The sequence below is a fragment of the Mercenaria mercenaria genome, chromosome 13, assembly GCF_021730395.1.
Source record: "Mercenaria mercenaria strain notata chromosome 13, MADL_Memer_1, whole genome shotgun sequence".
Taxonomy (NCBI): domain Eukaryota; kingdom Metazoa; phylum Mollusca; class Bivalvia; order Venerida; family Veneridae; genus Mercenaria; species Mercenaria mercenaria.
In genome coordinates this window covers 24595307-24620638 of record NC_069373.1, presented here as the reverse complement: position 1 = coordinate 24620638, position 25332 = coordinate 24595307, and the positions used below count along the sequence as shown (strand labels likewise).

The following is a 25332-nucleotide window of genomic DNA, read 5'->3' as shown; positions in this document are numbered from 1 at the left end:
AACCTCTGATGGATCTTCATCAGCTTTGGTCTGTAGCATTGTTGTACAATCTTTTCCAAAAAAAATTTCAAATCAGATCAATTAGCTCCTTATAGGGCGAAAAATAGTAATTATTAAAACAACTACTTCTCATGAATCACTTGATGGATCTTCATCAAACTGGGTCTGTAGCATCATTATAAGGTCCTCTCCCAAATCTATTCAAATAGGAGCACTCTGACCCTCGTAGGTGCCACTATAGTTAGAAATTGAAAAACTTCTTTTGAACAACATGATGGATCTTTTTCAAACATGGTTTGTAATATCATTGTAAGGTTGTCTCTAAATTTTGTACAAAGGGTCACTTTCACTTTGCCCCATTTAGGTACTGCCTGAGGTAAAAAATAGAAAAAAAAACCTTTAAGCGACTTCCTCTCATGAATTGCTTGATGGATCTTCATCAAACTTGGTCTGTAGCATCATTGAGAGGTCCTCTCCCAACTTTGTTCAAATAGGGGCATTTGACACCTTTTAGGGTCCATTAGAGCAAAAAACAGTAAAATCTTTAAAGAACTGGATTTTCATCAATCTTGGTCTGTGGCATCATTATAAGGTCCTTTCCCATTTATTTTTAAAGTGGGTGCACTTGGGCCCATTTTAAGGGCTAGAGCTAAAACTTGAAATACTTTTAAAAGTCTTCTTCTCATGAACCGCTTGATGGATCTTCATAAAACTTGTCTGCAGCATAATTATAAGGTCCTCTGCCAAATTCATTGAGATTGGTTTTGCAGTTGCCCCTTTTAGAAGCCATTAGAGCTGAAAATAGAAAAACCTTTAAAAAAACTGTGGCTTAAGAATGGTCTGACGGATCTTCATCAAACTGGGTCAGAAACTCTATGATAAGGTCTTCTCTAAAACTTGTTCAGATGGGCTGACCTGTAGCATCATTGCAATGTTTTCTCTTCCTTTCGTACAAATGAGGACACAAAGCCCCTATTAAGGGCCACTAAAGCTAAAACAGAAATACCTTTTTTTTACAACCTCTTCTCATGAAGCGCTTAGTGGATCTTCATCAAACTTGGTCTATAGCATTGTTATAAAGTATACCATTAAGTTTCTTCAAGTAGGGGCACTATGCCCCATCAAGAGAATACTAGAGCTAAAAATAGATGTATAGATTATTAATGACTTTTAACAGGCAGATAGGTCTACTCTCAAATTTGTTCAAATGGGGGCACTTGACCTACTCACATATTTTGTCATATTACTGGTATTCTTACATATTTTGTCATACTACTGGTACACATTTTGTCATACTACTGGTATTCTCACATATTTTGTAATACTAGTAGTATTCTCACATATTTTGTCATACTACTGGCATTCTCACATATTTTGTGATACTATTGGTATTCTCACATATTTTGTCATAATATTTTGTCATACTGTTGGTATTTTCACATATTTTGTCATACTACTGGTATTCTCACATATTTTGTCATACTATTGGTACCCGCCCGCTTAGCTCAGTAGGTAAGAGCGTTGGTCTACGGATCACTGGGTCGTGAGTTCGATCCTTGGGCGGGGCGTATGTTCTCCGTGACTATTTGATAAATGACACTGTGTCTGCAATCATTAGTCCTCCACCTCTGATTCATGTGGGGAAGTTGGCAGTTACTTGCGGAGAACAGGTTTGTACTGGTACAGAATCCAGGAACACTGGTTAGGCTAACTGCCCGTCGTTACATGACTGAAATACTGTTGAAAAACAGCTTTAAACCCAAAACAAACAAACAAACATACTATTGGTATTTTCGCATAGTTTGTCATACTACTGGTATTTTCACATAGTTTGCCATACTACAGGTATTTTAACATAGTTTGTCATACTTCACTGCCTTACATTCATGAGGTAATTCATTATGAATCATGAAATAAGCCACTGTCATACAGTCATGAGGTAATTCACTGCTTTACACTCGAGTCACATGAGGTATTTCACTTCTGTATTTGCATGAGGTAAATCACGACCTGCACTTACGAGGTTAGTCAGTAACCTACACTTATGCAATACTTAACTACCCTATACTCATAAGAAGAAGACGTAAGTAACTGACTTACACCAATGGGGTAAGCCACAACCCTACCCATGTGAGGTAATTCACTACCTTGCACTCATGAAGTAAGTTATGATGAGCTAGTTCACCACTTCTGCACTTTCCTAACACTCAGATTTCCAAGTACAACTTGAAGATACTGATTTCTATTTTCCAGGAACTGCTACCACATAACGTAGAACCATGGATGACTTAAGAAGAAATATACAAGTACTTTTTGTGCTGATGATTTTTTCCGCTGTATGGACACAGTCACCACTGTCTCATGTGTCCCCATTCTTCTTCCTGTGCAATTACCATGGTAATGTCCAAGAACTAGGTCAGCACACTGGGGAGGTCAAACTGAGTGTATCTATACAGGGAAACCCTGATACATACACTCCTGGAAGTTTTTATGAGGGTAAGTATGTAGTTGCACTTATCACAAAAGCAGGTAATATGGCGCAGCCGGTAATATGGCGCAAATGATGTTGCCATTGAAAATACATGTAAAATGCGCGCTTGTGGCAAATTTGCTGAATAAAAACACGTTTAGGGAGGTACAAAACAGCGAAGTACATGAAAGTCAACCATAAGGATTTTAAGCAAGTGTTCATTTAAAACTAAGCACATCTTTAGACTTTGGAACGACATCAATCATATGTTTCCACTACAACAAAACATGCATACTACTGTATTATACGGCGCAAATCAGTATGGGTTGATTGGAATTATTATAATTTGAACATTGAATATTATATAGGATCCATGTTTTCAGGCGGAAATTTAAAATCTGATAAATAATCTTAATTCAGCAAGTATTAAGCATGCGAACTAATGTTAAGATGTTATTGTCATGTTGTTTTATTGTGTAATTTTAGACACCATGTTTCATTATTTTAGACTACTCTAATATTTTTATCACTTGAGATCACTCCAGTACTAGAATTACTAAAAACACTTAAAACTATACATATTGTACGTGCCAGTAGCTAAAAACTGTTTTATATGACTTATATTACACATTGCACATGGCTATGTCCTTGTGCGCCATATTACCGGCAATGTAAACAGAGAGCGCGGAGAAGGGTTGTGTTGTTATAGACATGAAAACAAGTTATGTTCGATATTGTATTTGACTGAAAATCAGTATGATAGATCAAGTGTTGTTTGTTTTTATAATGAATTCACATTTTGGTGAAAAAGTAGGTGTTTTGATATTTTAAGCAAATCAAAAAGTCTTAACTGCACCATATTACCAGCCACAGGGCTACATGGTATGAGTAACTGAGTACAATTAGTTGAAGGTGAGCTACTGTGATCACTCAGTGTTCTCTGTCTGTGATGCATTATTAACATTTGTACTGTTAACATACTAGAGGTCACAATTTCGATCCACTCTTAACGAAACTTGGTCAGTGTGTTTCCCTTAATAAAATCTTGCATGGGTTCGATACTGTGTCATATCACATCGAAAAGTAGGTCACTAGGTCAGAAAATAGAAATGAGTTGGGCATATTGTCATTCTGTGGATTTTTATGCTCCCCAAAGGGCGAGAATAAAGTTGCAGCTTTGTCCGTCCCACTTTTGTCCGGAGTATAACTTGAAAAGTATTAATTGCAGTTGATTGAAACTCCACATAATTATAGACGCAAAATGATAGCAGCCATTGACGGGAAGTGCAGTGTCAAAGAACCATAACTTTACCTTACCTAGTTTTTGAATGATCTCCCTTTATTATACAAAATAAGGCTTGTCTGTAGCATTACTTGAAAAGTATTAATGGCATTTCATTGAAACTTCACAAAATGATATAGGCAAAAATTACACTTAATGATATGTCCCTTGCTTTAATTATCCCCCTTTATTAGATTTTCTTTTTTTTTATTATCTCCATTTTTTGTTTGTTTCTGATACGTTATTCCCCATATTCGGACAAGCACATGCATCGGGGAGCATCATTCGGTTTTACAGATTCCTTGTTTTTAGTTACTTTTAAAAGTTTTATGACAGGTTTTGTGTCACTAATAAAAAATTCCTTTTTTCAACTGTTTAGAATTTCAATATGGCTGTCATATATTAATGAATTTACCATTTATATATTCAATTCCATACATGTGATAAGTTCAGAATCCCAAAACTGGAGGTTTGCTATTATTCAGCTGGAGTTGGGGTCTCAAAACTGGAGGTTTTTTATCAACATAAATTAAGCGCGCGAACGCAAAACTTAAAGAGACAAAATCCAAAATGTTATGTTATTTTCTTTTCTACTTTTAACTTCAAAAACCTAAAAGGATGAAATATATTGTATTTTAACAACTTTTAACACATAGCACATTTATTTTCAAGTTTTACTGGTAGACATTTAAATGAATTACAAATTTAAGGTATCCCCTAGAGAAATTTAGAGAATTTATTTTTCAAGATTTTCTTTCTAGGTGGCTGATTCTTAATATTCCTTGCAAAAAATAGAATAACTTTTAATTTGTCATATCTTAACTTTTGTTTACACTTACCTAGAACGTTTTCACCACAATAACAACTATGTTGTCCAAAAAGAAGAGTGTCTGTGTTCGAGTGAAAAAAATCAGGTCGCGAAAATATTATGATTTTAGTGGTATAAGAACTATCTGTCAATAAGGTTTTGGTACTATACGATTTCTTGGCAGAATCATACATTTTATTTTTACCGAGGTGCAGACGACAGTCCTGTTCTAACAAGAGCTGTCTCCATAGATGACACATGCCCCCGATGGCACTTTGAATGAATAGTTATGGCCGATGTTAGAGTTTAGGACCTTTGACCTACAGACCTGGGTCTTGTGCGTGACAGGTTGTCTTACTGTGCCACACATTCATGCGTAGTTATTTTAAAATCCATGCATGAATGACAAAGATATGGACCGGACACGCCCATCAATGCACTATCATGAAAAATGACCTTTAACGTCTAAGTGTGACCTTGACCTTTGAGCTACGGACCTGGGTCTTGCACGCAACACGTCGTCTTACTGTGGTACACATTCATGCCAAGTTATTTGAAAATCCATCCATGGATGACAAAGATATGGACAGGACACGCCCATCAATGCACTATCATGAAAAATGACCTTTAACGTCTAAGTGTGACCTTGACCTTTGAGCTACGGACCTGGGTCTTGCGCGCGACACGTCGTCTTACTGTGGTACACATTCATGCCAAGTTATTTGAAAATCCATCCATGGATGACAAAGATATGGACCAGACATGAAAATTGTGGACAGACCGACAAACTGACAGACCGACAGATGGTTCAAAAACTATATGCCTCCCTTCGGGGGCACAAAAATAGTAACAGGTTGGTTTTTCCAACAATTATTCGTGTGATTTCAATTTACTGAGCAAAACTTTTCTTTGAATAATCAAAAATTCATTTCAGCTGGGAATTATATCTTATGACTGGGAGTTGTTTGCTTCAAATTGGTAAAAAAATGGAGCCTAATTGGCATTGAGAATGGGCCGATATTCCGCCCCGCAAAGCAGGTGGAAAAAACCCTTATCAAAACAAACAATCATGTTATCAAAATTCATCTGTGAAAAACATCTCTTCCCTCCAGCTATATCATACATGCCATATTTTCAGATGGTCAATAAGGAAGATTTGCCTCAGCAGGGCTTTTTCAAGGAGAACTGGGTTAAAATAAGGGAGATTGACTTTTATTTACGCGCTAAATAGCAGTTTTCATGAAAAAAATCATTGAGTTTCCCATTGAAACGAGTGGAGCCAACAAATTTCAGATGTGTTTGTCATTTTGCATGTTGCTTAACATCATATATTACATGTGTTTAAACTAGGAATTCTCCCGTTAATTATTGCAACATGACAATATCATAAAAGGAATGTCAATCAATTTTTGAAAACTTGCAAATTCCTTAGTGCAGTATGAATTGTAATTTAACTCATAAAATTATTTAAAGTCCACAAATAATTCTGTCTGATTCTTAACATCTTTTAATGCCTAGTTTAATAGAAGGGCTAGAACCAAGAAAATAACGTCTCTCACTTTCTTGGCAGTGTGTATTCATGTATTCGAATTTATGTTTGTCAGAAATTCTCTCTGGCAAGAACTCGCCGATTTTTGCTAAATCATGGTCGATTTTTTGCATGTTAGGCAAGTATTTAAATTGAAATGCATAAACTTTGTGTAAGCACAAAACTGCCTCGTCTGACCGCTCAATAAATATTGCAGTCAGGGAAAACAAGAGTACACTTTGGCAGGTGGCGGTAAAATGACGTAATTTTAAGACTGGTTTGCATATTGTTTTGAACACTACGGATCAGCGACTTTTATGTTATTGGATCAGTCTAAAATCTCGCGTGCACATGTTTTTTTAAACATTCGCCTGCGGGTATGATTAAACAGTTAAATGTTTTCAGATTGTGACAGTAGGTGGTAAGATAAATAATGCCTCGGGCGTGCATCTCTCGATAAACAAGGGAATTATAGGCAACTATCATAAATATTTGTTCGAAGACTAGAGTATTTCCGGGCTACTCGGAGTTTCAAGGTAGCTCGGTGGGCACGCTCTGAAAAATATCGTAGCCTGACAGAATTTTCGCAAGATAACTTTTTTTCTGATTGTTTTTTTATGGGAGATTTTCATGTCCTTGCGGGAGACCAGGAGATATACTGAAAATACAGGAGAAAATGTCTCCCGGCAAGAGATGTGGCATGTATAGCTGTATGTGTGGTCAAACATGATGTTATATACAACAGTTGGTGACACTTTGATTTACTGTATAAACATGTTTGGCAGTCCTCTGTAATTATCAACCCAGTCATAATAATAGTGCCACAAGGAAAAGTCCAAAAATTGATTTTTTTTAAGCATGAGAATTTTGGTTTTGGTGGGAAGACAGGAGGCAAGGTGAAAAAATTAGGATTTTGACCCTCCGCGCGGGAGATCACAATGTATGATTCAATCTGACCATTATATTAACCAGTTTTTCGTACAAAGGTACAATAATTAAACTGGCTTTGTGTTAATAATGTTTGTTTTATTTAAGTCCGTGAAAAATATAAAGATGAAGCAAATGTCCCTGGTGCAATAAAATATTGATTAAATATTGATTACAAGGAAAGAAACTAAAATTAAGCATTTGTTTGTTTTCCTTCCATCACCTGAACTAAAAGACTTTATAAAAAGAGTATAGTTTTCCAAAAGCTTATACATTTATAACTGTGGTAGCAACCATATAAAAACTTGGGATTAATAGATTTGGGGCAACATTTATTTTAGCAGTTTATATGGATTATTTTATGTTTTAACATTTAATAGGGAAATATAAATTTAAGTACAAACAATCATTGTAAAGCATCGTAAACAGCAACATATCCATCAACATAAACAGATTACAAAATAAATTTAGGAATTTGTAAAAGAGGTCTAAGTGCAAATAAGAAAAGAAGCACTAAGACTTCTTTTGCATTCACCCCTTGAAATGTGCTATTTTCACACCGTAATGTTATAATTTATGATTGTTTGTCACCATAGCACGGGTGGTAAATGCACAATCGCATTCCCGCTGGGAATACACTTAAAATGGGTTGCGCAACGTCCGTTGCTGGTGTTGTGCATAAAAAAAGACGAAATAGAGGTATGTGAAGTTACGATTTTGCTCAATATGACACAAAAATAATTTTTCTCGAAAAAAGCTAAACGCTATTCGACACAAATATGATAATACATCACATTGTGTGAAATATCTGGTTTGTAATTCATGATTCTGCTCTATTATCACAAAAACTCTGGCGACACGAAGCGTGAAAAAAGTATGAAATCAACAAAAATGCCAGTTTCTGAATTTATAAACCTAATATAAGGACATCTGATGCTTCTAATGATAAACCAACTGTAATACAGTAGGGAATATTACATTTGTTTGCTTCGAATCCAGCTTATGGGACATTATTGACAAACAATCAATGGGAATTGGGATGCGCCCCAAGAATGGAGTTGCTCGTATATATCATAATGTCAAACTATTCAGTCACGTATGTGAATACACAACAAGTTTGCGCCTATATAGGTCCTCATAACAGTATTTTTAGCTCACCTGTCACATAGTGACAAGGTGAGCTTTTGTGATCACCTTGCGTCCGTCCATCAACAATTTCTTGTCTGCACGATAGTGGTTTCATTTATGATTTTATTTTAACCAAACTTGCACACAACTTGTATCACCATAAGATCTTGGTTCCTTTCTTGAACTGGCCAGATTCCGTTATGGGTTCCAGAGTTATGGCCCCTGAAAGGCCCAAAATTAGCTATTTTGACCTTGTCTGCACAATAGCAGCTTTATTTATGATTTTATTTTTACCAAACTGGCACACCACTTGTATCACCATAAGATCTTGATTCCTTTCTTGAACTGGCGAGATTCAATTATGGGTTCCAGAGTTATGGCCCCTGAAAGGGCCAGAATTAGCTATTTTGACCTTGTCTGCACAATAGCAGCTTAATTATGTCTCCCCCAGGAGACATATTGTTTTTGCCCTGTCCGTCCGTCCGTCCGTCTGTCCGTCCGTCCGTCCGTCCGTCCGTACATCACACTTCATTTCCGAGCAATAACTGGAGAACCATTTGACCTAGAACCTTCAAACTTCATAGGGTTGTAGGGCTGCTGGAGTAGACGACCCCTATTGTTTTTGGGGTCACTCCGTCAAAGGTCAAGGTCACAGGGGCCTGAACATTGAAAACCATTTCCGATCAATAACTAGAGAACCACTTGACCCAGAATGTTGAAACTTCATAGGATGATTGGTCATGAAGAGTAGATGACCCCTATTGATTTTGGGGTCACTCTGTCAAAGGTCAAGGTGACTTGGGCCTGAACATTGAAAACCATTTCCGATCAATAACTAGAGAACCACTTGACCCAGAATGTTGAAACTTCATAGGATGATTGGTCATAAAGAGTAATTGACCCCTATTGATTTTGGGGTCACTCCATCAAAGGTCAAGGTCACAGGGGCCTGAACATGGAAAACCATTTCCGATCAATAACTAGAGAACCACTTGACCCAGAATGTTGAAACTTCATAGGATGATTGTACATGCAAAGTAGATGACCCCTATCGATTTTGGGGTCACTCCATTAAAGGTCAAGGTCACAGGGGCCTGAACATTGAAAACCATTTCCGGTCAATAACTTGAGAACCACTTGACCCAGAATGTTGAAACTTAATAGGATGATTGGTCATGCAGAGTGGATGACCCCTATTGATTTTGGGGTCACTCTGTGAAAGGTCAAGGTGACAGGGGCCTGAACATTGAAAACCATTTCCGGTCAGTAACTTGAGAACCACTTGACCCAGAATGATGAAACTTCATAGGATGATTGGTCATGCAGAGTAGATGACCCTATTGATTATAGGGTCACTCTGTTAAAGGTCAAGGCCACAGGGGCCTGAACATGGAAAACCATTTCCAATCAATAACTTGAGAACCTCTCGACCCAGAATGTTGAAACTTCATAGGATGATTGTTCATGCAGGGTAAATGACCCCTATTGTTTTTGGGGCCACTCTGTTAAAGGTCAAGGTCACAGTGGCCTGAACATTGATAACCAGTTCTGATCAATAACTTGAGAACCTCTTGACCCAGAATGTTGAAACTTCATAGGATGATTGAACATGCAGAGTAGATGACCCCTATTGATTTTGGGGTCAGTCTGTTAAAGGTCAAGGTCACAGTGGCCTGTTCATGTAAAATCATTTTTTGGAAATAACTTGAGAACCAATTGACCTACAATGTTGAAACTTAATAGGATGATTGGACATGCAGAGTAGATGACCCCTATTTATTTTGAGGTCACTTGATCAAAGGTCAAGGTCACAGGAGCCTGAACAGTGACTGGAGAACCACTAGGCCAAGAGTGTTGAAATTTAGCGGGATGACTGGACATGCCAAGTAGATGATCCCTATTGCAGCCAACCATCAGTGTCTCTTTGATTTTTGCTCCTGACCCCTATTGACTTCTTGCCTATAGGACTTTGCATTGGGGGAGACATGCGCTTTTTTACAAAAGCATTTTCTAGTTTGATACAAACTTCCAAAATATCTTCAACAACAATAAATCTTGGATTCCATGACAAATCAGATCCAATCGTAGGTTCCAGAGTTATTTTATATCTGATTACCTCCCCTGATTGTAATCAAAATGGATTTATATCAGTAAGTACTTATAGGACTTATTTGAAATTTTATTATTGTCATTAGTTGGACAGAGCCAATCAGGGTAGATAACTATGGACTGATTTTATTTCAAATTATCTCCCTTTATTTCAAATTAAAATGGGTATATCTCCGTAATTAATGAAGATACTGATCTGAAATTTCATTTATGTCAACAGATTTATTTGGCAGATCCTTCTTTTGTTCACTTACAATAATTTTCTTTTTAATTACTTTCCTTTTACATTACTATAAATAGCTTATTTTTAGTTACTTTTTTATTATTGGCCGTAGGGAAGAACCAAGACCACTTTTCTGTGGTACAACATGGATGGTACCTCCAATTTTTACATATTTTGACATATCTGTACCTTGTTAGAATTTTTTTTTCTTTTTGGTTAAATTTCTTCCCTTTGTTGTTCCTGTCCTTTGGACTTAGATATTTTTTCTGAGGACCTTCTTGTCCTCAAGTGCAATGATAACAAGTGAGCGCTATAGGGCCATCATGGCCCTCTTGTTTCAATGGAAGTAATAGAATTATTTCAAGAAGAATGCTACCATGATTTGGACTCTATCGGAGATAATGAAACACCCTTATTGTATCTTTGTACGTACCAATGATACAGTGGCCCTTAGAAATGTTATTGTAATTATAATGGAAATATAGTCATGCGGAAAATATGCATAATTACTATATTTTCAACTGCGCTATTATCACTGTCAATATCATTTGCATAATTATATGATAATTAGCAGAAAAAAGGGCTACACTTGCTGGACTAACATTGACCTAATGCCATTGACTACTTTTACACAAATCTAGTATTAAAAGTGCTGCTAATGAAGAATTTCTGTATTTGTGGACACTCTGTCGGAGTAAGAATTAACATTCTTCCTTCTAAAGGTCGCAATACGTAATAGCTATAATCAGGGAGAGAGCTCATCTACGTTTTGCAAGTTTATAAGCACGATCCTCATGTGAGGTGTATGGTCTCCACTGTGATAAGAGACATGGTGTCTGAAATATTTGTCCTTCACTTCTGATTCATGTGGAAAAGTTGGCACTTACAGAAAACAGATTACTATGGGTACTGAATCTCTGGCTAGGTTAAATAACTGAAACGCAGTTGAAAACGTTAATAAAAAAAGCCAACATTGTGTTCCTGCTCTTGTGTCGATTAAGGCCATTTGAAGTTAACTTCCTTGAGGCAAATGTTACATGTATTTTAAACCTCAATATACACACTGCCTGCTTTACAAACATTCCAGTGTATACTTTCAGCCTTGTGTTGGTGTAAACTGCTAAGGAGACTGGCTACAAATGAGTTTTCTTCCAAAAACTAAATAAATAAAATTGATAAAAGAAGGAAACATGGACATTGTAAAATCCATTGGGATTTAAAAAGGGCTATTTGACTATATAATGTGTAAGAGCAACTCTATTCCCGGGACACAACCCCATTCCTGGTAATTTTTTGCCAGTTTTTCCCCCAAAAGCAACATTTTGTTCAAGTATATGTAATATTGATGACTATATTACATATGTTTGCCCGTTAGAAGCATCATATAGATTTAAAGAAAGTAGGCACACAAATTAATAAAAGTCCATTCATTTGTTTGTTCGTCCATTTGTCCATCCATCAAGCCGTCCTTCCATCGTCAACAGTTGTGTTTAAACGACATCTCCTCTAAAACCACTGAATGGATTTTGATGAAACGTGGCCTGAATGTTCCTTGGGTGGTCCAGAGTTGTTCAAATGGTTCTGTTTGGTTGCACATAGGGGCCGCCAGAGCTTTTTCAAATGACATCTCCTCCTAAACCGATGGCCCTATTTTGAAATAATTTCACACAAATGATCCTTATATCACCCTCTACCAAGATTGTTCAAATCATACTGATTCGTCAAAAATCATGGTCGCCGGGTGCATGGTCACTTTTCCCTGTATGTATATAGTGGAAATTTAAAAAGATCTTCTTTTGTGTGAAACTGCAGGCCTGATTTTAAAATAATTTGAAATAAATGGTCCTTGTGTGACCCTTTACCAAGATTGTTCAAATTATACCGATTCTTCAAAAAACATGGCCACCAGGGGTGGTAACTTTTCCCTATATGTATATAGTGGAAATTTGAAAAATCTTGTGTGAAACTGCTGGCCCGATTTTAAAATAATTTGAAATAAATGGTCCTTGTGTGACCCTCTACCAAGACTGTTCAAATTATTTTGATTCATCAAAAAACATGGCCGCCAGAGGGCGTGGTTACTTTTCCATATATGTATACAATGGAAACTTTAAAAATCTTCTTGTATGTAACTGCTTGCACAATTTTAAAATAATTTTACACAAATGTTCCTTATGTGACCATCTACCAAGATTGTTCAAATTAGTTTGATTCGTCAAAAAAACATGGCTGCAAGGGGGCATTGCCGGTTTTCCCTATATGTATATAGTAGAAACTTAGAAAATCTTCTTGTATAAAACTGTTAGCCCAATTTTAAAATAATTTCTCACAAATTGTCCCTGGTGACCTACAAATATTGTTCATTTTTTTTTAATTGCCAGAGGGCGTGGTCACTTCTCATAAACAATTTCTTTAAACAACATCTCCTCCAAAACGACTAAATGGGTTTTGATGAAACTTTACACAAATGATCTCTTGGTAGCCTTCTTTCAAATTCGGTACATTGAGCATATGGGTCTTTTTGGTTTAAAATAGGTGTTCAGCTATCAGACTTTAAAATCTTTTTCTCTAGAGCTTTGATATAGGCTAACATAGAAGAAACCTAACTCTGTACTTGTACCATTATGTTATACAAACACACTTGAAGTCTTGTACACAGGTGAGCGCTTCAGGGTCAGTGACCCTCTTATCAAAAGTAGTTGCTTGTTGTCATTCACTGATTCAAGAAAATAAGTTGTACTGTATGACTTTTAATATCCTGTTCAGGAATATTAATATTATGAATACATTTTTTGTGTGAATTTAATTGGTTGATATATCTGATGCACATTGTATGCTCATATGTGTCATTGCTTCATCTGTAGAATTCATCTTGAGAATTCCTCAGCAACCACTGGCTGAAATTCAGCAAAACTTCATAGGAAGCTTAACTTCAAAAAGGAGATGCGCATGTCATCTTCTTGTCATGCACAGATAATTTTTAGTCCCCTACTGGTTGAAAACCAGTTTCGGGGTCTGTAGGAATGCGCTTTTCCATCCGTCCGTCCGTCCGCAATTTCGTGTCTGGTCCATAACTCTGTCACCCATGAAGGGATTTTAATATTACTTGGCACAAATGTTCCCCATGATGAGACGACATGTCTTGCGTAAAACCTGGACCCCTAGCTTAAAGGTCAAGGTCACAATTGGAGGTCAAAGGTCAACAGGGTTTTTTTCTGTCCGGTCCAGAACTCTGCCATCCATGAAGGGATTTTAATATTACTTGGCACATATGTACCTCATAATAAAATGATGCACTATGCACAACTTTCAGACCCCTAGCTCAAAGGTCAAGGTCACACTTTGCTGTCAAATGTTAACATGGCATAAACAGAGTCTGTTACCTGTCCGGTCCATAACTCTGTCATTCATGAAGGGATTTTAATATCACTTGACACAAATGTTCCCAATGATGAGACGATTTGTCATGCGGAAATCCTGGAGCCCTGGCTCAAGGTCAAGGTCACAATTGGAGGTCAAAGGTCAACAGGGCTTTTATCCTGTCCGGTCCATAACTCTGCCATCCATGAAGGTATTTTAATATTACTTGGCGCAAATATTCCCCATGATGAGGTGAGATGTCATGCACAAAACCCAGAACCCTAGCTCAAAGTTCAAGGTCACAATTGGAGGTCAAATGTCAATAGGTTTTTTTTTTCCTGTCCGGTCCAGAACTCTGTCATCATCAAGGAATTTTAATATCACTTGGCACAAATGTTCCCCATGATGAGACGACTTGTCATGCACAACACCCAGAACCCTAGCTTAAAGGTCAAGGTCACACTTAGAGATCAAAGGTCAGTGGGACATTTTTCCAGTCCGGTGTATAACTTTGTCATGCGAAACAGGATTTGAATATTACTTGGCACAAATGTTCACCACTATGAGATAGAGTGTCATGCGAATAAACCTGGCCCCTAGGTCGAAGGTCAAGGTCACATGTAGAGGCCAAAGGTCAGATACAAGAATTACTTTGTCTGGAACACTTCTTCTTCATGCACGGAGGGATTTTGATGTAACTTGGCATAAATGTTCACTACCATGAGACGGATTGTTATGCACAAGAACCAGGTCCCTAGGTCTAAGGTCAAGGTCACACTTAGAGGTCAAATGCCAAATTTAAGAATGACTTTGTACGGAGTATTTCTTCTTCATGCATGGAGGGATTTTGATGTTACTTGGCACAAATATTCACCACCATAAGGCACACTTGTTTTTAGAAGTATGTCCCTTTGGTTTTACTATAAATAGCCTATATTGTAACTTATTTAATACAGGCCTTAGCGAAAAATCGAGACGTTTTCTGTGGTACAACATGCATGTTACATCCAATTCTTAGGTGTTTTTCGATCTATCTCTTCCTGGTGGACTTTTAGAGAATTTTTTTTTTTTAAATAACTTATATGATACCTTTTTGATAATTGGCCAAAAAAATGCTATATATAAACAAGTAAAGGTTTTTATATATACAAATTTTAATCCAAGTGTTTTGTTATAACATATTGTATATATAGTACAATATTGTTTATACATTATTGACATATCAGTTCATTATGTATACTGCAGTAGAGAAAATAAGGTGCCTTCCAGTAGGGGACTTTGTATTTTATGGCAATACTTCATTCACTTGTTCTCTAAGTAATTTTATTATTCAGTGATAGTATACTATAATAACCATTTCATGTCCAGAGTATTCCTCAGCAACCACTCACTGAAATGCTGCAAAATTCATAGGAAGCCAAGAGGAGATGGGCATACTATCTTCATGTTCAAGTCGGATGATTTTTTCATTTGATTATTTAATATTAGTAAACTATAGCACCATCCTTGTCAGGAGTTTCCCTCAGTATATTCAGCAAAACTAAATAGAAAGCTTCACTCTCAAGAGAAGATAATTATGCATATCTCGTGGTAGCGTTTTATCAACAACTTGTTGCTGGAGTTATAAGAAACTTCTTCAGAAATTGCACTGCCAAGACAAGGTATTTGGGCAGCTTTTGTACTTTGATAATGCAATAATCATACTTTGGGGAGCATCCATCAGTTTTACTGGTATTTTCTTGTTTCAGTGACTGTGATATCAAGCATGAACTTTGATGGTTTCCTGCTCACTGGTCTATACACACTTTCTCAGCAAGCTAGGAACCAGATGCAGACTTTAGGGATCCAGGCAGGGCAGCCCCAGGGACAGAACCTTATGTGCTCCATTGTTCACACACACATATCAGATTCCCCTGTACATGAGTTTAGATTTGTATGGATAGCACCCCCTGCGGGTACAGGATGTGTTAATTTTCTGTAAGTTATAAAATTGTGAATCGCTGTTGTAAGTGTACTTGGCACCAAAACCTGCTAGATATTCTAAAATCATTTCAAAGCAGTAAAACAAGTTTCAAAATTAAGTTTTGAATTCAATATTTTATCAAAATGGCAGTATAAATCAAAATGTCAGATTTAATTTCTTTTTAGATATCTATTTTAATAGTATTTCCTTAATTCTGTGAAATAATATCTCTACTTTTTGAAACTCTTTCCATCTTTAAATCAGTAAAATATAAAATTTATCTGTTATAAAGGGTATTGTTTAAATTTTGCTAAATAAATAATTCATCAATGTGTAAATGATTTGGTAAACACACTAAAATGGCTGCCTTCATGGTTAGTCAATGTCCTAAAATTCAAACTTCCTTTATCTATCTTCTTCCAATAAAGTCCAGCTCAGTGTCATGCTATACAATAGCTTTCAGATGAAATCAACTTATGGTTAAACATTCCTTCCCCTTTAAAATACAGATGAAGCTTGGTACAAAATTACCATCAACATTAAGTGGACATCCCAGTATTCTGTAGAGCTTTCTTGTGTGATTATTTTTCTTAAGCCCTTTTTTAGCTCGACTATTCAAAGAATAGTAGAGCTATTGGACTCGCCGTACGTCCGCGTCCCAATTTGGTTAAGTTTTTGTATGTAAGTTGGTACCTCAGTAACCACTTGTGGGAATGGATTGAAACTTCACACACTTATTCACTGTAATCAACTGATCAAATTTCTTTTCCGAATGAACTGCTTGTTCTTTCTTTGAAAAAAAGTAATAAAAAACATAATGATAAATTTTTAGCATATTTCTTTAATGTTTGCTATACTAAACAATCTCCAAAACATTTTGAAAACTTGTAAAGTGTTGGTCTTTTTTAATTTTTTTTTAAAGCGGTACCATTAGCTAAGTTAATCTTTGATTTGTTATACTTTTTATGTATATTTCAGGGCTACTGCTACTTTAGAGCAACAACTTCTGTTTAAAGATACCACTGTGTTACAGCTTTGTGAAGAAGGGGGTAAGTTTTGTGTTATTTGCTATGTTAAGTATAATTGTTAAAAAGGCATGGTGCCTGCAGGCAATATCAGATTTATAGCAATAAACATTATAGTTTTGGGAGGTGGTATATTTATTTCTTTTCTTAATATTGTTTTAGAACAGAGAGGTCCATTAAGACCAGTTATGGCTGACATTCATTCAGATGCCATGATTTTCAGAGATGACTTTGATTCATTTGAATCTTTTGGACCTGATCTTTGGTAAGTAGACAAGTATATTTAAAATTTTCACTTGAGATACTATGTTTTTATAGTGTGGGGAGTTACCCTTATCTATGTTTCTTTCCATGTCAGATTATTTGTCTGTTTTGGGACTTTGAAATATTGTCAGGACTTCCATGTCAGATTATTTTTCTGGAGATATGGTCCTTTTTTGAACTTTGAAATATTGTCAGGACTTCCATGTTTGATTTATTTTCATGACTTTAAAATATTACAAGTACATTTAGAACATGGTGTACACACTCCTCCTACAGTTTCCATACAATTGAAATGAGACCATCATTATCAAGTAGAGGTGACAATTTTGTTGGAGTTTTGTCATACAATGTTGATATCATTCTTGTTTAATTTCAAAAATGGTAAAAATGATTATCAAATTACCTGAAAAATATTGCCTGTTTATTAAAACAAATGTTAATACTAGTATTAGTTTAATGTAAGATATTTGATTATTGCTTGTTTTTTAGCTCACCTGTCACAAAGTGACAAGGTGAGCTTTTGTGATCGCGCAGTGTCCGTCGTCCGTTCGTGCGTACGTGCGTGCATGCGTGTGTCCGTAAACTTTTGCTTGTGACCACTCTAGAGGTCACATTTTTCATGGGATCTTTATGAAAGTTGGTCAGAATGTTCATCTTGATGATATCTAGTTCAAGTTCGAAACTGGGTCATGTGCCTTCAAAAACTAGGTCAGTAGGTCTAAAAATAGAAAAACCTTGTGACCTCTCTAGAGGCCACATATTTCACAAGATCTTCATGAAAATTGGTCAGAACGTTCACCTTGATGATATCTAGGTCAGATTCGAAAGTGGGTCACATGCCTTCAAAAACTAGGTCAGTAGGTCAAATAATAGAAAAACCTTGTGACCTCTCTAAAGGCCATATTTTTCATGGGATCTTTATGAAAGTTGATCTGAATGTTCATCTTGATGATATCTAGGTCAAGTTCGAAACTGGGTTACGTGTGATCAAAAACTAGGTCAGTAGGTCTAAAAATAGAAAAACCTTGTGACCTCTCTAGAGGCCATATATTTCATGAGATCTTCATGAAAATTGGTCAGAATGTTCACCTTGATGATATCTAGGTCAAATTCGAAACTGGGTCACGTGCCATCAAAAACTAGGTCAGTAGGTCAAATAATAGAAAAACCTTGTGACCTCTCTAGAGGCCATATTTTTCATGGGATCTGTATGAAAGTTGGTCAGAATGTGCATCTTGATGATATCTAGGTCAAGTTCGAAAGTGGGTCACGTGCCCTCAAAACCTAGGTCAGTAGGTCAAATAATAGAAAAACCTTGTGACCTCTCTAAAGGCCATATTTTTCATGGGATCTGTATGAAAATTGGTCTGAATGTTCGTCTTGATGATATCTAGGTCAAGTTTGAAACAGGGTCATGTGCGGTCAAAAACTAGGTCAGTAGGTCTAAAAATAGAAAAACCTTGTGACCTCTCTTGAGGCCATACTTGTGAATGGATCTCCATAAAAATTGGTCAGAATGTTCACCTTGATGATATCTAGGTCAACTTTGAAACTGGGTCATGTGCCATAAAAAACTAGATCAGTAAGTCAAATAATAAAAAAAACCTTGTGACCTGTCTAGAGGCCATACTTTTCATGGGATCTGTATGAAATTTGGTCTGAATGTTCATCTTGATGATATCTAGGTCAAGTTTGAAACTGGGTCAACTGCGGTCAAAAACTAGGTCAGTAGGTCTAAAATTATTAAAATCTTTTGACCTCTCTAGAGGCCATATATTTCATGAGATCTTCATGAAAATTGATCTGAATGTTCACCTTGATGATATCTAGATCAGTTTTGAAACTGGGTCATGTGCAGTCAAAAACTAGGCCAGTAGGTATAAAAGTAGAAAAACCTTGTGACCTCTCTAGAGGCCATATTTTTCATGAGATCTTCATGAAAATTAGTGAGAATGTTCACCTTGATGCTATCTAGGTAAGGTTCAAAACAGGGTCACGTACCTTCGAAAACTAGGTCAATAGGTCAAATAATAGAAAAACCTTGTGACCTCTCTAGAGACCATATTTTTCAGTTGATCTTCATGAAAGTTGGTCAGAATTTTTATCTTGATAATATCTAGGTCAAGTTCAAAACTGGGTCACATGAGCTCAAAAACTAGGTCACTATGTCAGATAATAGAAAAAACGACGTCATACTCAAAACTGGGTCATGTGGGAAGAGGTGAGCGATTCAGGACCATCATGGTCCTCTTGTTTTATTTGCCCTATGTTTCAGACCCTTACCTTGTTCTGACAGTCGTAAAACTGCTGACTGAGCTTTAATATTGAATACTTCAAAATCAATATTGAAATTTTAAATTTATTTTTAACGTAGCTTTTGAATTATTATAAAGGTCTCATTAATTCTAGATTACCGCTGATCAAGTGTGTGCTCACAGACTTATATAAAATATAATATGAGAATAAAAAAAGTAAGAAAAGCTGCATACTGAAATATGCAAAATTGATTCAATACCATTGTAGTGCTCAGGATTTCAGACAGGTTCTATACTGGTTGGCATGATAAACTCAACTAAATTTCAATTTATTTTACTCATCTTTGTATCTATTTCGCTTTTGCATATCAAAACTCTTGTGGTGGCACCAGTAAGTTATATGCTGGAACATGTAAGTGTTTTTGCATTGATACTGTAGATAAAATCAGCACCTTATTTTTTTTTCATGGTAAAAGCCGAAAACACTAGAAAATAAGTTATTTACAGTGTTTATATTGAAAGCATATTATTTATCAGCAGGTCAGCTGAGTTATTGACATGTTAATGATCAGTCAGGTAACTGTATTAAATGGGAAAACAACAGTGAACTTTTAGCTGGACTATTCAAAGAATAGCTAGAGCTATTGGACTCACTCATGCGTCAACTTCTGCGTCTGGGACTGCACTGGCGTCGGCGTCCCGATTAGGTTAAGTTTTTGTATGTAACCTGGTATCTCAGTAACCACTTGTGGGAATGGATTGAAACTTCACAAACTTATTCACCATGTTAAACTGACTTACATTGCACAGGTTCCATAACTCTATTTACTTTTTTACAAAATTATGCCCCTTTTTCGACTTAGAAATTTTTTGTTAAGGTTTTATATGTAAGCTGGTATTTCAGTACCCGCTTATGTTCACTGTCATGGTCTGACATGTAATGCACAGGTTACATAACTCTACTTTGAATTTTTACAAAATTATATCCCGTTTTTGACTAAGCAGTTTTTGGTTAAGTTTTTTATGTAAGCTGGTATCTCAGTACCCATGAATGGGAATGGATTGAAACTTCACAAAATTGTCCATTGTCGTGAACTGATATGCATTTTACAGGTTCCATAACCCTGTTTTGCAATTTTACAGGTTCCATAACCCTGTTTTGCAACTTTACAAAATTATTCCCCTTTTTCAACTTTTATTATCCCCCGCCGATGAAATCAGGAGGGGGGTATTGAAATGGCGATGTCCGTTCGTCAGTCTGTGCGTCCATCCGTCCGCAGCCATTTTTCAGTAACTAGCAAGTAGAATTTCATGAAACTTGAAATAAACATGAACCAACATACTGCAATGATGCCCGTCAAGTTTTTTTTGGATTGGTCAATTTCCCTTAGAGTTATTGCCCTTGATTTAATGAAAAATGCCCAAAAATGTCCGTCCGCAGCCATTTTTCAAGAGTAACTAGCAGGTAGAATTTCATGAAACTTGAAATAAACATGAATCAACATGCTGCAATGATGCCCATCAAGTTTTTTTTTTGGATTGGTCAATTTCCCTTAGAGTTATTGCCCTTGATTTAATGAAAAATGCCCAAAAATGTTCGTCCGCAGCCATTTCTCAGTAACTATCTGGTAGAATTTCATAAAACTTGAAATAAACATGCACCAACATACTGTGATGATGCCCGTTAAGTTTTTTTTTGGATTGGTCAATTTCCCTTAGGGTTATTGCCCTTGATTTAATGAAAAATCCACATCTGCAGCCATTTCTCAGTAATAGCAAGCTGGTAGAATTTCATGAAATTTGAAATAAATATGAACCAACATACTTCGATGATGTCTGTAATTTTTTTTTCAATTGGTCAATTTTCCATAGAGTTATTGCCCTTTAATTGTTTAAAAAATCTACAGATTTGTACTTAACAAACCAACCAATTGGTAGAATTTCATTAAAAATTCTTTCATTCTTTTCCACGAACATTTATTATAAATATGTGAAGTTTTGTACCCACACCTGGTCACCACCTTGCCTTGGTCACACCCCCCCCCCCCCCCCCCCCCCCCCCCAAAAAAAAAAAAAAAAAAAAATTTCACACCTTCCATGAAAATTTATTAGCATGCAAAGTTGTACCATTCTCCCACCTCACTCTCCACTCAGTCTTGCCCACCACCCTGATCATGTATCCCCATTCCCCACCATTTTTTTATAACCAACATGTGAAATTTTGTACCCTCTCCCGGTCACCCCAGCTACCCCCCCGTTCACCCCCCCCCCCCCCCCCCCCCCCCCAAAAAAAAAAAAAAGCATTCATTTTCTGTTAAAATGGTTTTGACTTATGAAATTATTTGCTTCTTAGTAACATCCTTAAATTTTGGCCAGATAAATCTTTTTGCCATTCCTCACCTCAAGCCCTTTCAGCGGGGGATACCAATTCATCGAATTTGCTTGTTTTCATTCGACTGACAAGGCTGTTGAATAGTCGAGCGATGCTGCCCTTCGACAGCTCTTGTTAATTAAAGTTAAGGTATCACTTTAATTATGATTGTGACTGGTTGAAAACAGTTTTGGAGACTATAGGAAAGCGCTTTTCCATCATTCCGTCTGTCCATCCTCACTTTAGTGTCCGGTCCATAACTCTGTCATCCATGAAGAGATTTAAATATTCCTTGGCACAAATATTCTCCATGATGAGACGAAGTGTCATGCACAAAACCCGGATCTCTAGCTAAAAGGTCAAGGTCACAATTTGAGGTCAACGGTCAACAGGGCTTTTTTCCTGTCCGGTCCATAACTGCCATCCATGAAGGGATGTACCTTATAATAAGACGATGTGTCATGCATAACGTTCAGACCCCTTGTTCAAAAGTTCAAGGTCACACTTGGCAGTCAAATGTTAACATGGCATGAACAGGGTCTGCTTCATGTCTGGTCCATAACTCTTGTCATTCATTAAGGGATTTTAATATCACTTCGCACAAATGTTCTCCATGATGAGAGGGCATGTCATGCGCAGATCCCGGACCCCTGGATTAAAGGTCAAGGTCACAATTGGGGGTGGTCAAAAGTCAAAGGTCAAATGGGCTTTTTTCCTGTCCGGTCCATAATTCTGCCATCCATGAAGGGATTTTAGTATTACTTGGCACAAATGTTTCCCATGATGAGATGACATGTCCTGCACAAAACTAGGACCCCTAGCTCAAAGGTCAAGGTCACAATTGGAGGTCAAAGGTCAATAAGGTTTTTAGCTCGACTATTCAAAAAATAGTAGAGCTATTGAACTTGCCCGAGTGCCGGTGTCCCAATTTGGTTAAGTTTTTGTATGTAAGCTGGTTTCTCAGTAACCACTTGTGGGAATGGATTGAAACTTCACACACTTGTTCACTGACATGATCTGACTTACATTGCACAGGTTCCATAACTCTATTTTGCTTTTTTACAAAATTATGCCCCTGTTTTGACTTAGAAATTTTTGGTTAAGGTTTTGTATGTAAGCTGTTATCTCAGTACTCACTTATGGGAATGGATTGAAACTTAACACACTTGTTCACTGACATGATCTGACATGCACTAAGTAGGTCACATAACTCTACTTTTTTTCAAAATTATGCCCCTTTTTCCACTTAGCAGTTTTTGGTTAAGTTTTTGTATGTAAGCTGGTATCTCAGTATCCACTAATGGGAATGGATTGAAACTTCACACACTTGTTCACAGTCATGATCTGACATGCACTAAGTAGGTCACATAACTCTACTTTTTTTTCAAAATTATGCCCCTTTTTCCACTTAGCAGTTTTTGGTTAAGTTTTTGTATGTATGCTGGAATCTCAGTATCCACCAATGGGAATGGATTGAAACTTCACACACTTGTTCACAGTCATGATCTGACATGCACTGTACAGGTTCCATAACTCTACTTTGCATTTTTTCAAAATTATGCCCCTTTTTCCACTTAGCAGTTTTTGGTTAAGTTTTTGTATGTAAGCTGGTATCTCAAGTATCCACTAATGGGAAAGGATTGAAACTTCACACAGTTGTTCACTGTCATGCTATAACATGCAGTGCAAAGGTTCAATAACTCTACTTTGCAGTTTTACAAAATTATGCCCCTTTTTAGTTGGCCGATTAGGCCGACTAGTTCAACTTAGCAGCTTTTGGGTAAATTCTTATATGTAAGCTGGTATCTCAGTACTCACCACTGGGAATGTATTGAAACTTCACACAGTTGTACACTGTCATGTGCAGGTTCCATAACCCTGTTTTGCATTTTTCCAAAATTATGCCCGTTTTTCGACTTTTGTATTCATTCAATTGACAAGGCTGTTGAATAGTCAAGCGTTGCTGTCCTCCGACAGCTTTTGTTTTCTTGTCCGGTCCAGAACTCTGTCATCTATCAAGGGATTACAATATTTCTTGTTCCCCATGATGAGACAATATGTTATGCACAACACCCAGAACCCAAGCTTAAAGGTCAAAGGCACACTTGGAGATCAAAGGTCAGTAGGATTTTTTTCCTGTCTGGTCTATAACTTTGTCATGCAAAACAGAATTTAAATATCAGTTGGCAGAAATATTCCCCAGGATGAGACAACTTGTCATGCGCAAAACCTGGGCTAGATCAAGGCTACGACTTTTTTCCTGTCCAGTCTATAACTCAACAATCCTTAAAGGGATTTTAATATCACTTGGCACAAGTTCACCACCATGAGACAGAGTGTCATGCGCAACTACCAGGTCCCTACCAGGTCCCTAGGTCTAAGGTCAAGGTCACACTTAGAAGTCAAAGGTCAAATTCAAGAATGACTTTGTCCGGAGCATTTCTTCTTCATGCATTGAGGGATTTTGATGTAAACTGGAATTAATGTTCACCATCTTGAGGCACCTTTGTTTATAGCTTGACTATTCAAAGAATAGTGTTGCTATTCTACTCACCCTGGCCTCAATGTCAGTGTTGGCGTCGGCATCGGTGTCACACCTTGGTTAAAGTTTTGCATGCAAGTACATATGGCTATCATTTAACCCTTACCCTGCTAAATTTCTATAATGAACTTGTCCATCTTTAAATTTGGACAGTACCATTAACTTTCAAAAGGGGTGCTCACCAAAAAAGACACTGACTGAATGGGAACAGAGCAGATCTTGATCAAACTGCATGGATGTGCAGGCTGATCATGATCTGCACTGGTTGCAAAGGCAGAATAAAATGTGTCCAGCATGATAAGGGTTAAAGGCATATAGCTTTGAAACTTATTTTTTTCTTTTTCTAGGTCCTTTACCAACCTCACTGGGTCAAGCCCTATAACTATGAAATGTAATTTTGGGCAAATTATGCCCTCTTTTGGACTTACAAAATTCTGGTTAAAGTTTTACATGCAAGTTACTATCTCCAAAACTAATGCAGATATTGAATTGAAACTTCACATGTGTCTTTGGGGTTATGAACCTAGGTGATAGCACCAAGTCACATAACTCTTACATTCATTTTGGCCAAATTATGCCTCCTTTTGAAAATCCTCGTTAAAGTTTTGCATGCAAGTACATATGGCTATCATTTAAAGGCATATAGCTTTGAAACTTATTTTTTCTTTTTCTAGATCAATAACCAGCCTCACTGGGTCAAGTGCCATAACTCTGACATGTATTCTGGGCAAATTATGCCCCTTTTGGACATAGAAAATTCTGGTTTAACTTTTGCGTGCAAGTTACTATCTGCAAAACAAATGCAGATATTAAATTGAAATTCACATGTGTCTTTTGGGTTATAAAACTAGTTGATTGCATCAAGTCCCATAACTCTGACATGTATTTTGGCAATTTATGCCCCCTTTTGGACTTAGAAAACTTCTGGTTAAAGTTTTGCATGCAAGTTACTATCTCCAAAACTAATGCAGGTACTGGATTGAAACTCTGTAGATATTTTAACATTAGGGTAATATTCCTGTTTCTTGGACAACAATTTGAATAGTTGGCACCGGCTGTCTTATGGACAGCTCTTGT

General features: G+C 36.8%; 1 protein-coding gene across 2 annotated transcripts in view; it reads left to right on the top strand.

Moving 5' to 3' along the window:
* Positions 1-25332, top strand: part of LOC123529323 (reelin-like) — a 418269-nt gene that overhangs the window by 14037 nt on the left and 378900 nt on the right. For both annotated transcript variants that reach the window (XM_045309613.2, XM_045309612.2), the window contains exons 2-5: positions 2254-2496; positions 15584-15812; positions 16777-16847; positions 16986-17088. In XM_045309613.2, coding sequence (XP_045165548.2) covers positions 2280-2496; positions 15584-15812; positions 16777-16847; positions 16986-17088 — 620 coding nt within the window. In that variant the 5' untranslated portion in view covers positions 2254-2279. The remainder of the gene's footprint in view (positions 1-2253; positions 2497-15583; positions 15813-16776; positions 16848-16985; positions 17089-25332) is intronic.